This window comes from Haemaphysalis longicornis, unplaced genomic scaffold (assembly GCF_048455015.1).
Source record: "Haemaphysalis longicornis isolate Haplotype H1 unplaced genomic scaffold, Haemaphysalis longicornis Haplotype H1 scaffold_2, whole genome shotgun sequence".
In the NCBI taxonomy this organism is placed as follows: domain Eukaryota; kingdom Metazoa; phylum Arthropoda; class Arachnida; order Ixodida; family Ixodidae; genus Haemaphysalis; species Haemaphysalis longicornis.
Genome location: NW_027526295.1, coordinates 286,008,092 through 286,022,787, shown reverse-complemented (window position 1 = coordinate 286,022,787; position 14,696 = coordinate 286,008,092). Strand labels below are relative to the sequence as shown.

The 14,696-nt window shown below is 44.6% G+C and overlaps 1 protein-coding gene across 4 annotated transcripts in view; it reads right to left on the bottom strand.

Annotated features, from left to right (window-relative positions):
- LOC144170804 (integrin beta-PS-like) overlaps nucleotides 1-14,696 on the bottom strand; it is a 75,625-nt gene that overhangs the window by 27,008 nt on the left and 33,921 nt on the right. For all 4 annotated transcript variants that reach the window (XM_077700814.1, XM_077700811.1, XM_077700815.1 and 1 more), the window contains exons 11-16: nucleotides 14,115-14,300; nucleotides 11,614-11,693; nucleotides 11,458-11,512; nucleotides 9,480-9,623; nucleotides 5,157-5,290; nucleotides 914-989 (exon numbers count right to left, since the gene is read on the bottom strand). In XM_077700814.1, coding sequence (XP_077556940.1) covers nucleotides 914-989; nucleotides 5,157-5,290; nucleotides 9,480-9,623; nucleotides 11,458-11,512; nucleotides 11,614-11,693; nucleotides 14,115-14,300 — 675 coding nt within the window. The remainder of the gene's footprint in view (nucleotides 1-913; nucleotides 990-5,156; nucleotides 5,291-9,479; nucleotides 9,624-11,457; nucleotides 11,513-11,613; nucleotides 11,694-14,114; nucleotides 14,301-14,696) is intronic.

Below are 14,696 nucleotides of genomic sequence, written 5' to 3'. Positions count from 1 at the left end.
GTAACCCTAAAGCCTCAGTACCAGAGCTCTCCTTGTAACGATAGCCTGTGCCTGTTTAAAATGCACCTGATGTGAACAGGGTATACAGCCAAAGCTCATGCGTGATGCCAGAGAGAGATGGACTAACTAAGGAGAGGGTGTTCAACAAAACACAATATACAGAGACATGGGAAATAAAGGACAGCTAAACTTTGTCTTTCTCTCCAAGCTGCGTTAAAAATGCTACATATTCGACATCTTCACATAAGGTGAACAACTTACTGCCGAAGTCACGGGCCAACCAAAATGGTTGAGTTGATTAGCCACTCTGCAGGCGTGTGCCTATGTTGGCAATCTCATTGCTCATGGCACTTAGCACAACAAATCTCTCCTTTGGACACTGCCACTCGTGGTACCAATTCACCTTCCATGTTGGTTTCACACACCTGCACCCAGCTGTCATGGCGCACAAGACGAGGTGGCAGCATCGGTAGCAACACGCACTACACAAACGTACGCGCATCTAATGCTTTGCTTCATAGAGAACAGCCAGCTTATGACGCACGCACCGGCTGCAACCAGGAGGACCCAAGCTCAACACCAGCCGGGACAGTAAGGCTTGGTGTTGGGCCAGCTGGTGTGACACCTATCGGAAGGAAATTGCCATCTTGACGTCAAAGTTTCAATTTTCTTGTGTCCGTCTTTGTGAGCAATAACAGGCACAATTTCCTTTCAAAACAGCCAGGACGACGCATTTCTTTCTTTTCACTAGCCCTTCAGACAGACAAAGGTGAAATCCAGTTTGCTCGGCTAAAACTGTTTTCCCGCCAAAATGTGAATACTGCCGCACGTTGTGTCTCTTTCTGTGCTAGCATTGCTTCGAGTTATTGAAGTGCTGCCCCTGCAGAGGGACCAGAGAGACGCAAAGGCTCACCAGTGGGTCGTAGCACTTGCATTCGCCACAGACACAGTCCCCTCGGTTCGAGCAGATCTCGCTGCTCGAGTTGTCACTGTCGGAGATAAATGGGAGGGGTGGGGGGGGGGGAGAGATTTCCGTTTCAGGTGCACCTGCTGGCATCAGGGGTGAAAAAGCTCATGAATCTGAGCCCAAGCAGTGAATGCAACTGAGTGGTGAGCATGTGAAGCCTGGCCTAGTGTGAAGAGGTTTATCTCTGCCAAAGCTGCCCCAATGTGTTGGTTAATTAGAGGTGGGCGAATGTCAAATTTGAGACTGAAGATTGAATACATATAGTAAGAACTGACTGTCAATCATACCAAATATTCTCGAATGTGAATATTCTTGCTTTAATGTGTGTAGAGCTTCTAAAGCATAGCTAGGGAACAAGAAGTAGAGCAAGATATGAGGGGAATTTTTTTTTTTTTCTAGATGAGCCAAATCCACAAACCGAAACTCAGTCAGACAAAACTGCCGTGACAAGAAAAACTCCGCAACTTTTCCCTAAAAAAGAGGTGGCAAGAAAACAGGTGAAATAACGCCCTGCATACATGTACGCAGATCGTAGTTCGTATCGAAAATGCGCCAGATCCTGCTGTGGCACGGATCAAAATGAGCCAAATCCGTTTGCCCAATGGGAGTTTGCTTTTGGCTTGACTGTTTGGACTGTTTCGTAATAGTCTTCAGAGGGGGATTGTTTTTCATTTTTTTTCGGAGCTGGCTCATTGTGAATTTAGACGGCAATTAGGAGATCAGCGAAAGATCTGTCTCCAGATGTCGATGACAAAGTGAACGGAAGAAGTGAACGAAATGAGACTGAGAGATATGAAACAATCATTTCATCTCATCTCTCCCATCCCTACGAAGTAGATCTGGTTGCATTTATTTTTTTACTCGTTATATTTACCATTCTAGCACTACACGCAGTAGCTGCCGTTTACAAGACCTGGCAAATCCTCCCCCCCCCCCCCCCGTCTGCAGGTATGAGCCACTTCATTAAGGTGAAGAAGATATGAGCAGCCTTGTTGTGAAGCGTTTTGGAAATTCATGGCAACGCAATGAAGAGCTTGCTTACTTCATGAGTGTCTTCAGGCGTGCCCAAGAAAATTATCCTACGGAAGAATTTGAAAAGAGCTGCTAATGCTGCCAAGAGGATCACCTGCCCTCCATATATAGAGCTGTTCGTGAAGCTCTGCTGAATATGTTTAATGCCTTTTCTGCCAAAACTAAATCACACCATTCTTGAAGGTCAATTTAAATAAAGTTTCATAAAAATGCTACATCAACTTGAGTGTTTCATTGTGATTCTGATTGTAGGGTGTTATGCGCCGACACAACGCAGGCGATGAGGCACGCCATTGTGGAGGGCTCCGGATTAATTTTGACCACCTAGGGTTCTTTAACATGCGCCAAAATCTCGTACACATGGACGTTTTTTCTTTTTGCCTCCACCAGAAAAGCGGCCACCGCAGCCAGGAATCGAACCCTCGACCTCGTGCTCAGCAGCACAAAACTTCAGCATTTCAATTAATTACGAGCCAAATTCAAACTTATCATCCCAATATTGCTCAAATTCACTGCATAATTTTTAATTACTCGTGGCCATAAACTTCCCCTGGGCGACATGTAAAGCATATAGTACCTAGCTTTGACAGCGTTTCATTTAAGTTCAGTAACAAACTTCCTCTTTTTTTCTCAAATTCACTTTAGGTGGATTTGGCTCATTTCGAAAAAAAGACTCCTTATATGTATTGTCAGGACTCAACACATTTGAGTGTTCATGTACTATTGCTTGATAAGTAAATGGTTGAGACAAGATGGTAAGGCAGTGGAACAAAAGTGTGGCATACATTGCCATGAACCACTGTGGGCTCCTCACACGCTATGAATACCGGAAGTACAATTGACTACAGCCCCTCCTATCATGGAAAAGATGCTAGACATGCAAATGGCTGGTGCGACCTTATGGAAAGCATTACCAGCAAGTATAGTCCACTTATACTAACAATATCCAAGTGCCATGGAAATTCCATCGGTATAACCGATCAGGGCCGTAGCCAGAGGGCGAGTTTGGGGGTTCGAATTTCTCCCGAAATCTTTTCCAGGCAGCGCATAAGCAATATACTTACTGTTGCTTTTGGCAAAACAGCCCTCTCCCCAAAACCCATAATCCCCTCCGAGAAAAAATTCTGGCTACGGCCCTGAAGCGATAATTGTTAAAAGCGGGTTTCCAGGGATGCTTGTCTCCAGGTTTTGTTTTCCTGGAATGCTTCATAAATCCACTCACGTGACGTGCATGTCAAAAAGTCAGCACAGGCTCTTCAAATTTTGAACCAGCAAGACAAAGCAGACAGCGAAGAGGACTAAAGGTAAGGTTTTCTCCATACGCTAAAATTCACTTTACTTCAGTTGTCTGCACCACTTCTGTATACACTGTTTTTGTTTTGTTTATTTCCAGAAACGCCTTAAGATTTATCAGCATCACAAAATTGAAACCCGAATAACCTCATCTGGCAGTAAATGTCACCTAAAGTGAAGGTGAGTTTTTGATTCATTATATTTACCATTCTATTTATTAGTTATTATTTTCGTTAATAATTTAATAACTCATTTAATAAATAACTAATCTAATAACTAATAAGCCCATTTCCCCTTTGTTTGTTTTCCAGGAATAGCCGTCAGATCTCATTTGAACTGCTAGTACAGTAAAATCGATGAGTTCAGGCTATATACCAAAAGGCCGGGTGTTTTGAGAGGCGAGATATTTATTGTCTATGCTGTAAAAACTTTGCAACTTATCCTAACTATATCTTTTGTTCATTTCGCAGAAGCGCCACAGTAACAACGCAGGATACTACTGGGTTGATGGTCGTCAAGAATGTCATCAAATCAACCTGTCAACACTGAAGAACAAGCAGGCCCAGGAGGAGAAAAACGAAGACATCAGTTAAAACAGCATACTTGCAAAATTCAATAAGGCTTTTACAGCATACATATTAGGCTCAATTGTTAAAGGTAAGATAAAGCACACTTGTTCTTTCCTCTTAAAGTGTTTCAATGTTATTATTTACACTAGCTGCATGTTCCTTGCCTTAAAATTCTGCCATTTCTTAGTTCATTACCATGCCGCACTGTCTTAATTGTGTGGTCAGGTCAGTGCAGGGATTAAATGTATGAATATGCAGGTCCAAAAAGGCCATTTTATACCTTTCAGGAATTTGCGTAGATGAGGTTTAAACTGTTCGCTTATCGCGCATTCAACGATCGTCTCTCTAAATAAAAGTCCTTTTATTATTTTCACCTAGTTATTGTTGCATATTAGATATATTGTAACTGTAAAGTTGCCTGTACATTGCTGCAATATTATTACTACATGAGAGAGAAACATTGCTTGAACGTTATATCAACAATGCGTGGAGTGGCCTTCATGGCAGAAAACGTATCTAAAGAGTTGCTGTAATGTTGTAAGAAACATTTCTTGAACATTAAAGCAAAGTTCTCCAAATGTTACCCTCACGTTGGAAAAATATAGCTAAAAAGTTACCGCAAAACTATAGCAATATTATTGCAACTTTTGAACATTGAAGCAACATTCTTTATATGTTCACTGCATTTTAAAAGTGCAGCTGGAAAGTTGCTGCAAGACTGTAGCAATCTTATCATAGCGTCAGATATGCCTAAATGTGGTATGCATGTTGTGAAAATGTAGGTAAAAAGTTGCCACAACGTCATGCAAAACGACCCATAAATGTTGGTACAGCAACGTTGTACAAAGATGTCCCACACATGGCTGGTAGGTTGCTTCAAGAGTGGGGCAACATTTTTGAATGTCAGAAATAACGTCACCCAAACATTATAACAACACCCTTTCAACGTTGCCCCTATGTTGGAGCAATATTGATATCATGTTGACGCAATGTTTCTGGGAAACGTTGCACTAATGTTAAAAAAAGCGAACATTAGCCACATTTCCGCAACGCTAAGGAGAAACGTTGCAAAAACATTCGGGCAACACTCTGTGCTACCAGGGGTGGAGGGACACTATTAAGCTACTGCCAGCATTAGTCTACAATTACTTGCACCTGCACCAAAACTGCTCACCCTGGAGCTTTTTCGCACCTCCTTTCGCAGGAATGCAGAAAAATGTGCTCGTCATCATCTGAATTAATGATGCAGTGCCTGCGTGTTGTTCATGCGTGAGGGAATGAGAACGTGTACGCACATCTTGCAGTGTGCAGTGTGCTGCTCCAGTTCGGTGCTGAGGCACTCGCAGTGCCTGCCGTAGAAGCCGGCCTCGCAGTCGCACGATCCACACGCAGCACTGCCCCGACCGCGGCACTGGCTGCTGTTCGCCTCCTGCGAGACAATCGCGGGCGGCACAGGGGGCTCCCCTTCAGTCCACGGGCGACTCGCCCTATCAGCAGGCACCAGCTGTTCAATGCAAGATTAACTCTTTCGCTACCGCGCCTATCAAAATCGTTCAATTTGATCGATACTTTTGGGAGCGCATTTTCATAGTGTTCCTGGCGTTTCTCAAACAAGTAAAACTGTTCGGAGTTAGATCAGAAAATGGCCTTTCAAAATCAGTTTTGTTTTCATTTTTGCAATGGAAACGTGATTTTTGACACGCTTTTGAATCACCTGGGTGTGGAAAAGGGGCGTGGTCATCGCGCGTCACGGCTACCAACGAAGAATGCGTGCAACTCGTAATTACTCTGCACCGGCGCTTGTTTTTTGCTATCAGGGCGTGAATGGGGAACTAGCAAACGATTTTCAATTGTCAGGTTCGCGCTCTGACAGTAATAATCCCAGAAATCGGCTAAAAATGTCAAGCAGTGCCTGGTTGCAAAGCTACTTTATGATTTTAGGCAGTTTTATTGCCTTTGCGCAAGTTGTTCGAAGTACTGTGGTAGTTCTACTTACCCCAGGACCATTCGCAAACAGTTTACAACAGTTTCGGTTTCGTTTCTGCATCGCGAAATTCATATTTAGCGCTACTACGCAGTTACCCAACTTCAAGGCTACCTGCCATGGCGCCTGACGCGTCCGCGACTGATCCTCGAACAAAGCACAGCGCTCCTGATTTCCCCTCACCCTAACCCGATTTCTGCGATAAGAACTTCAGATGCAAGTCAAAAGGTCACACCCAGTCGCCAGATATCTGTTCTGCCGAGGACAGCCCTTCAAACCAGTCTTACACTGCCAGCTGTTCGCCTTCCAGTTTTGTTTCCATGCGAGGGTATATCCGGGTGTCTAATGTTGCTGCTTAGTTGAACTGTCTATTCGGACGGAGACTCCGATAAGTTTTTGTACTGTTTCATTTGAAAAATGTTAGGTGGCGCTGCAATAGAGGAGGCTCGTTGTGCTGATCTTTTTCAGCGCACAACTGCTACTCGGTCAAAGATCGCAGGGCACGATTCTAGCGCATCGTACCTCATTTTTGCGAGCAAGGCTACAATTGCGAGTAAGAAGATGATAATAAAGCTCAGCTTTATGTTTGGAGAGATAACTGACCGTGAACGACAACAAGCATCAGCCACGGCGTTCTGTTTTCAACTTCATGCATGTTTTTTTTCCGCATCGCGTGCTTGTCCCAAATATTGTGCTCGCTGTAAATGCAAAGTCAGCCATTGACAAGATGTTTTTACGTGATGTGGGGGCTAATTGGTGCCTCTGATAATGACAAACCGCCAGAATTATTCCAGGGAACCACCCGAAATTGCACATTTTGAATTAGAGGTTGGGCGTCACCGCATGACACGACCACCGTGCGTGCTAACATTTTTTTTTTTTATATGTGAAAAACTGTTCCGCGCAAGTCGACATTTTTTTTAGGGTGTGTTTCTAAAATGTTTCCATACAAAATGTATATTCTAATTTTTTTCTACTACCGGTGGTTTGATATACACAACTTTTTTATCATTTTTTTCGACAACTTGACAAAAATTTTGATTTTGATATTTTTTTTCACAACTATGATATATGAAAACCTTTAAAAACCTGGTGTTATTGGAAAGGCCGTTAAATATTCTGCATTTTGTGCTCCTGCCATTAATGCCTAACCAATTTTTTAGCAAAAAAAAATGTTTTCTTGGACCCCTAAAAATTGGTCAATTTTCTGTGGTAGCGAAAGAGTTAACAAGAGCGTCTCCCAGTGACTTCGAACCAACGAATACTATGTTAGGTCAGCGCATTCTGTTCTTTCCCAAGGCAATCTAGCTTTCTTATTTTTCAGCATCTTCCAGCACCTACCCACCCATCGCGAGCCAAGTGCATCACCTGTTCTTCCCCCTCCTCTCCTCCATTTCCATTTGAGATGAAATATCTCCACACAACTTGTTCCACAATCCCTGTATCTCCATTCCTATCCATACAAGACCCGCAACAGTCTTTTTTTTTCCTATGGTCCACTGCAGGCACATAAGCTCACTTTTTATGCCCCAAGAATCCCCAAGTGACCATTAGAAGTACATAATTGAACATCCTTTTTTATAACAACAAAGGTAATGGGGTACTGTTTATCGTATTTCAAGTCCTTACCAAATTCAAGCTGACTCATCCTATATATAATGCTTGGTTGGATTCCTTTTTTTTGCAGTCTGGACCTGTGCTGACTGTTACATGCCTCATAACGACTTATACTAAGTGGTATTCACATAAAAGTTTAGCGGTAGATTTCTTCAATGGCAACACTGAAGACTGCCATGACTGTGCTTACTCTGCCTGTGCATGTGCTTAGCACCCGCATCTCGCAGAAAGAAAAACACCAGCGTGCATCGTCTGCCGCGTTTCAACCCGGTTGCTGGCAGTGGCGTCAACAGATATAAAATATTAATCACACTCACACTATGCGGTGGCACTCTACTAGCCCTTTGAGCACTCCACATTCCCGGAGAATGAAATCGCAGCTGCAAACGAAAACAACACGGTGCGCAAGAGGCCGTTTCCACAGTTGCCTGCGACCACAGATGTAACCACAAGTGCCCTCTACTGCATGGTCGAGTACAAAAACCATATAATGGCTTTGAAGAAATGTTTCACACCCCCGCCGGTTTCCATACGATCTTAGCGTAGCAGTTAGTGCATGCGAGGCTGCTTCCCGAGCCGTGCCCGCACTGCCCAGCCGACACAAGCACTGGCAAATTGCAAGCGACCTTTGAACAAATCACTTAAAAGTTTTTCTTCCACACAGCGAAATTTTCGGCAGCAATATTTCTGTTGTCCTTTAAGAGGTCACCGACTCTGAGTGGCAATCGGCTCGCACTTGCATAAGCACAAGACTTTGTCCATCACGACACAGTTTCACGCATACGTAGGCACCAAAGTTTTTACCGCTCTACCCAGTCGTGCGACGATTTTAACCGTGTCTGGTGATAAGTAGATCGTAAGGTACTGCACGCAACAGAATTCGGCATCGAGGTATTACTTCGCGTTCAGTCGGGCATGCTTTGGGACATCAAACAGCTCGCTGTTGTCATGTGCTGTTCTCTTTCGGGCACCAGCACAGACAAGTACGGCCACCTCGTGGAGCCCAAAGTAACCAGTGCGGTGTCGCCTTCGCAACACAGAGGCTTGGGCAACAGCGTGGTGGCGCACATGCATGGCTGCCTGCATGCGTGCTTTGCGAGTGAATACAACCTACAATATGTCCCGTTATGAGAAAAGGCAGCAGCCCTGTGAGCCGAAAGATGGTCATAAAAATGCCCCTTCAAACATGCACTGCACCAAAGAAATAAAACAGAAAGAAAAAGAGTGCATGCACCCCTTTACCGTCACCTCCCCAACCTACCGTCCCACTTTGTACTTTATTTGTAAAAAAGCAAGTACCATATTTTACTGCACTGTACATTATGGTATGGCTTGTTTCTTGGTGGTGTCATTAGCTGTTGCCCTAATTTTTTGTAAGGGAAGTGGAAGCACTCTACGAAAAATAAAATATGCTGAGCACGGTATGCACTATGCATAAGCGTGTCTGGGTTGCAAGGGCAACTGAAGGTTCCGCAAAAGTTGAGGCGCATTCTACCTTTGACTTGCATGTTCCACCATTTTTTGGAAGCCCCCAAGAAACCAAAACAGGCCAACGCTGCTGTAACTTTTCACTGACCAGGCACCGAATTCACATCAAGCTCAAAATTTTCACTAACTGCACCTCCTGGTGATTAGACAATGAAATTGAGTGACCTTCCACAGCCATAAATATGCAATACATTCTTGTTACGACAAACTCAAAAGGACCGTGAAAATTTGTTTCTGTTACCATAAATTTTGCAGACATTTTTTGCATTTCGCAAGTCACAAGAGAGCAAAAGTGTTGTTTGTCTTAACCATGAAATTCATCACAACCAAGTTTGTCGTAACCAGAGCCTACTGTAATTACTACAGAGCCTATGGATTCAGGTTCCTTCAAGCTTGCCCTAGCTCCGAATCGCCCAGTAAATCTCGCTCCAAAGCAGTCTGCAGCACGGGATGCAAGGCAGACGGGCGATGCCTCTGTGTTTGCTCTGCAGCTCCAGTGAGAACTCCCGCGCAGGTGCCGTCCACTCACCAGGCTTGCCTGGCAGGCGCACTCGCACAGCGGTGCCACTTGCACCTGCACGTACTCGCTCACACCCACGGGGGAGATGCGGAAGGACGTGCTCCCTCCTTCCTCGGGACAGGCCGGCAGCTCCACGGTCACCTGGAACTCCACCTGCGCAATTTGTGCCCCCCTTCATAGCTGGCGACCCTGCTCGCTGGCGACAAGGCATGGGGCTAGTGATGAGTGCACACAGCGTTTGAGACTTGGAACAAATTGCCTGAGCCTGCCAAACCTGCAGATCAGCACGACATGGCACATCGGGCAGGTTACCTCAGCAAATATTACTCGCAGAAACACAGTCATTGGCATTGTTGCTGTTTTTATGTTTTGTCGCTCTTTATTTTAATCCTCAAAGCTTTTACTAAAGTATATGGCAAGGAATCCAAGATGTGCATCAGCGTCCTTTCGCCCCTTCGTTTTGAATGCTGTGGAAGTTTTAGTGCACAGGCTGGGAATAATAACTAGCATGACCCCGCACATGGCTTTGTACAACGTCTAGTTTTCTTCTTCATTTCGCGAGTGTGTTCCTCAAGCTCCTCAGAACGGTGCTGTCATTCATTGTGCATGCAATGAAGCTCTACAATTACTGGGGTGGACACTTGCGAGCCGCTGTCATTGCAGCCTTGCATAGTTTTTTTAACACAAACTAAAACTTGTGACACGATGGGCAGCAGGGTTGAATTTGGGCGGTCCTGTCTGTAGCAATATGGCTGCAGCAATGCAATACACCCATTAGCAGAACAACGGCCGCCTAATGGAAAGGAGGTCTGGCCTCCCAAATGCGCCTCTCTGCCGGTGACGTCAGTAGTTTCTTTCTGTACCACAGCGGCCGGCGGCCGCCAAAGCTGGTTTGATGCTCTCTGAGGTGCTCGCGTGGATAAATGGGCATGGTTTATCACATCGTATTTTATAAAATTATGCGGTGATTCATGAGCGCCGCAGAATAATCCGCATTTCCAAAGTAGGCACAGTGCTTCATTCTTTTTCCTTCCAGTGCGACGTGGCAGCATGCGGTGTATTAAAAACGTCCCGCTTTGGCTGGTTCATTTCCTCAATATTTTTCCAAGCATTATGCGTGTTGTTTGGCGTGTCATGGTGGTATTTTTATAAGAACTCTGATTAACTGTTCTTTTGTTGATGCTTCACTCACTTCATAATCATAAAAAAAAAATGAACCGCGAAAACCACAGCCTCTTTGTAATTTACAGGATGCGAAAATCACAAAAATGTTAGATGCTAGGGCAGGTCGCCCTCTTCTTACTGGTTGTTTTACGACTGTGACTGGATTTTACAACTGTGCCAGCAACCGGTCGCAACAAGAAACTCTGCTGTCATGTGCCTGCCCATTGCCCGCGCATGAATCAGCAGGCCGGACCTCTCTTTCATTGAGCGGCCGTGGCAGAACAAACCAAGTCAGCTGCTAGTAGCAGTTCACTTTTTGTAAATCTCAACTCATACAGTCCTTTTTCTACTCACGAGGAAGCACAATGAGCGACAGTTGCACCAAACATTTCAATGCAACTGCTCTATGACATGTTTGGACTTGCACTGTTGCAAGAGTTAAAAGGGTTGCAGGCCCCAACAACTTACACGATTCCTTTCCACAGAATGCAAGCGTGTCTATCAATATAATAAGGTACCTTTTTAGAACAGGATAAACACTACGGATGAACTCAATAGTGCATAAGCCTGCTGTAGGCAAACGTAATTAATGAAACATGTGGTCTATTAACGCTGCAAGGGTTCTACTGTTCATGAAAAAGCGATACTTTTGGGACCTTAACTTCACAATTATATATTTACTGTGTTTAATACACATTTTAAGTACCCACCTAGTCTGTAATCAATACATATTTTTAGGTGTTTACGACTGAAGGAATTTTCCTGTGTGGCAGGGAACAATAATTTTCTAGAAGAGAGACAGCGCTCATAAGATGCTGCTCACCTCGTCGCCGACACGGATGCCTTCGCACGCATTTGTCTTTTCCTTGGCACCAGAGCTGCGCAGAGAAGCAACCGTGCATCAATGGTCCGCGTGCTTTGTACGGCCCAGCTCGGAGACATGGAAGCAAAAGCAGTGGTCCTCACATGTTACACTCACCCTTTTAGACACTGGCTTTTGTAGCTGACCTTCAGGAAGTCCGGTGCATTGTCCGTGAGAAGCACTTCTGAGCGAATTTTCTGCGTCAGAGATTTGGGTTTTCAGTAAGCGACAGCACAATAATGTTGGTGCGCTCTGCATGCTGCCATTCACCTGGGAGCAGTGAGCTGTTAGGCCCGCCTAAATCAGATGGCACTAGCGCTGCACTCACAATTGCTGGCCTCAGTGCAAGTGAGTTTCAAATTTCCGCCGTAGACTGCCACGGTCCGCTGCCAAGTGTCGTTCGTTACAAAAAAGTGGAAGGCACGCATAAAAGCCATAATTTAATATTGTCGACGCAGTCCGAGTTCATGCTGGTCGTTGTGAAATGGAACAGAACATCCGCAGAAGCGCTCCAATGCACAGAAACATGCAAAGGTCTCGGCTTGCCACCACCTGTTTCGATCATTCGCTCCCCCATTTTCAGGTCCCCCCAAAATGGGCCTGGCGTGTCATGTTAATTACGGCAGGTAGATAAGAGGAAATGTGTAAAAGCAGTGGAAGAACATTTGCATGTATTAATTACAACTGTGGTTAGGAACGTGTGTTCTCAGTTAGCACCCCCTGCAAGCATCAAGTACCTTGCAAAAGCCACCATTGAGGGCTCAAGTATCTGGGAAATTTGAGTGATACATATTGTTGAATAAGTCTGTTTAACATCAAAGCACATTAGCCGTTACATTTTCAGCGTAGACCAACACAGTGCCACAATTGAAAAGCTGCTACAGAAGCTATGTTGATTTTTTCAACTGTCAGTACTTAAATAGTATGTAAAGTTTTAACTGGAGACATGCAATGTTATTGCAGTGAAGCCATCAAGACAGGAATTAATAAAATTTATTACAGCAAATTTGTCAAAATTACTACATGAATAGATAAGGCAAATTAAAAAGTAAAAAGGACAACCAAGAATTGCCATATCACCTTTGCTGCCAACCCAGTTCTGCAATGCACAACACAAAAATGACATTAAAAACTGCTCACATCACGTCAGTGCCTGCTCAAAAAAAATTCTCACGAACGAACAAAACTTGATCACTCAATTTGAGCATTGAGAAACTGCACTGTACACACTAATCATTACTTTATGATAAGCGCATCAGTGCACTCCACACTAATTGCCACACGTGTGATCCACTGCATGTGCCACATGCCTGTTTACATGGTCACAAGTTAGCGCACACTGAACTGGCAACTGCTGATAACGTTGGATAGGTATACAAGACTGCCTGCATCAGCTGCAAGTCAGCTGACTATTACCACCGACACTGAAACTTTTTCATCACGCGCATTGAAACATGAAGGAGAAATGAAACATGAAGGTTAAGGAGAAATGAAACATGAAACCTGAAGGTTAAGGAGAAATGTACAACTTCCACACCCATGCAGGGTTATTTTGTTGTACAGCCCTTCATATTCATAAAACCGTGAGTCTACAGCCAACAGTTTTAGCATATGCTGGAAAGGAAATCTTTCAAAACAAGCATTACAACATTGTTAATACCTGCAAAATTGTTTCATATTGCATGGAGAGCCCTTTTGCTTTGCTGTTGTAAGAGAGTATGCAAAAATAAAGAAAACTAGAGCCTTTGGACAGCTCTTTGCTGGGTGAAATGAGTGAACAGAAACCTATGCGATAGACACCAATGAAAACAGTACTTAAATGACCTTATGTGCGATTTTCAATGACTAATTTTAATCTCCAGCGGTTTATAGACACTCCCTAGCCGGACACTAAGTTCCTACTCATAGCAACACTCGAAAAAAATGGTGAAATTCGCCCATCAAGCCACGCTCTCACTCGCCGATGCACATGGGCACCAGTGAAGGCCACAGCAAGAAACGCGTTATAAAATCCCAGCAATGGCAAGTGGTGCATCTCATCGTATAACGTAACCAAGCCCAGAGCACCGTGCTCTGAATGGTCTATATGCATGCAGACTATAATGTTACACATATCAAAGCCAAAATCGTACCATGAGCTGGAACTACAATGTATTTGAATGCAAACTTTCGAGATGGCTACCTCCAATGACAAGCCAGATATGACATCAGGTATGTAGTATGTAACATTCCCAGAGGTTTTTCCTCGGAGGCAAAAATTCTCAGGTTCCACTTTGCGTTTTGTGTTGGCTCTTCTTTATAATTCAAAGAAAGAACAGCTCATTTTCCAACCTTCAAACACACTGCACTGGTATACACGTTTGCTAAGGGCATGTAACAACTACACTCTGAGGCCTAGTATTGCCATTCCGCAATCTATGCCCAAAAAACATTTTCTCCCCCTCAAGCCTGCCTTGTGACAGCTGTCATGCAGTAACTAAGCGAAGTGAGACTTGCGGGTGACCCAAGGATCGTGCTATCGGCTTTTCTTTTGAGGCCTCCAATATGACTGCCGGCTTGTTTTAAAGAACTTGCCTACCCATTTGCGCACAGGCGGCCACGGCGGGCAGTGCACTCACGTAGTACTGGTCCCTGACCAGCTGGACAATGTTGGACGAGTCCCCGGCCAGCATGCCCACGGAGGAGCCCTCGATGAAGGCACTCAGCTGCTCGTACACGTCGACCGCCTTTTCTGGCACGACAAAGATGAGGTTGATCTTGTTCTGCTGCACCACTCGCACGATCTGGCTCAGGGACGGGTAGTCCTGGAGCAGGGGAGACCAAGTGGTGCGGCGCAACTGCTGAGCCACGGGTTACAGCAATGAGGGGGCAAGACAGGTTGGCATGCACAGCCATAAGACTGACCCAGAACGGTCATTTTGGTCGGCACGTGCTTGCACAATGATATTACTGCCCATTACTGCACATTTGCATCCTTCAATTGCTGCAAAGGTCAGCAAAGAGTACACCAAACATGCCTGCCACAAATGCTTTTTATTTGCCTCAATTATCTCTTTAAATAAATGTGCAAGCACAAACCAATTTTCAATGCAAGCACACCTGAGTGCTTCCGTCATTTGCCTGCACCCCACCCCTGGGTTTACAGTCGTATCTTGTGTACACTTGTTAAACTAACAGCTTTCATTAGTAACCTCAGCCCA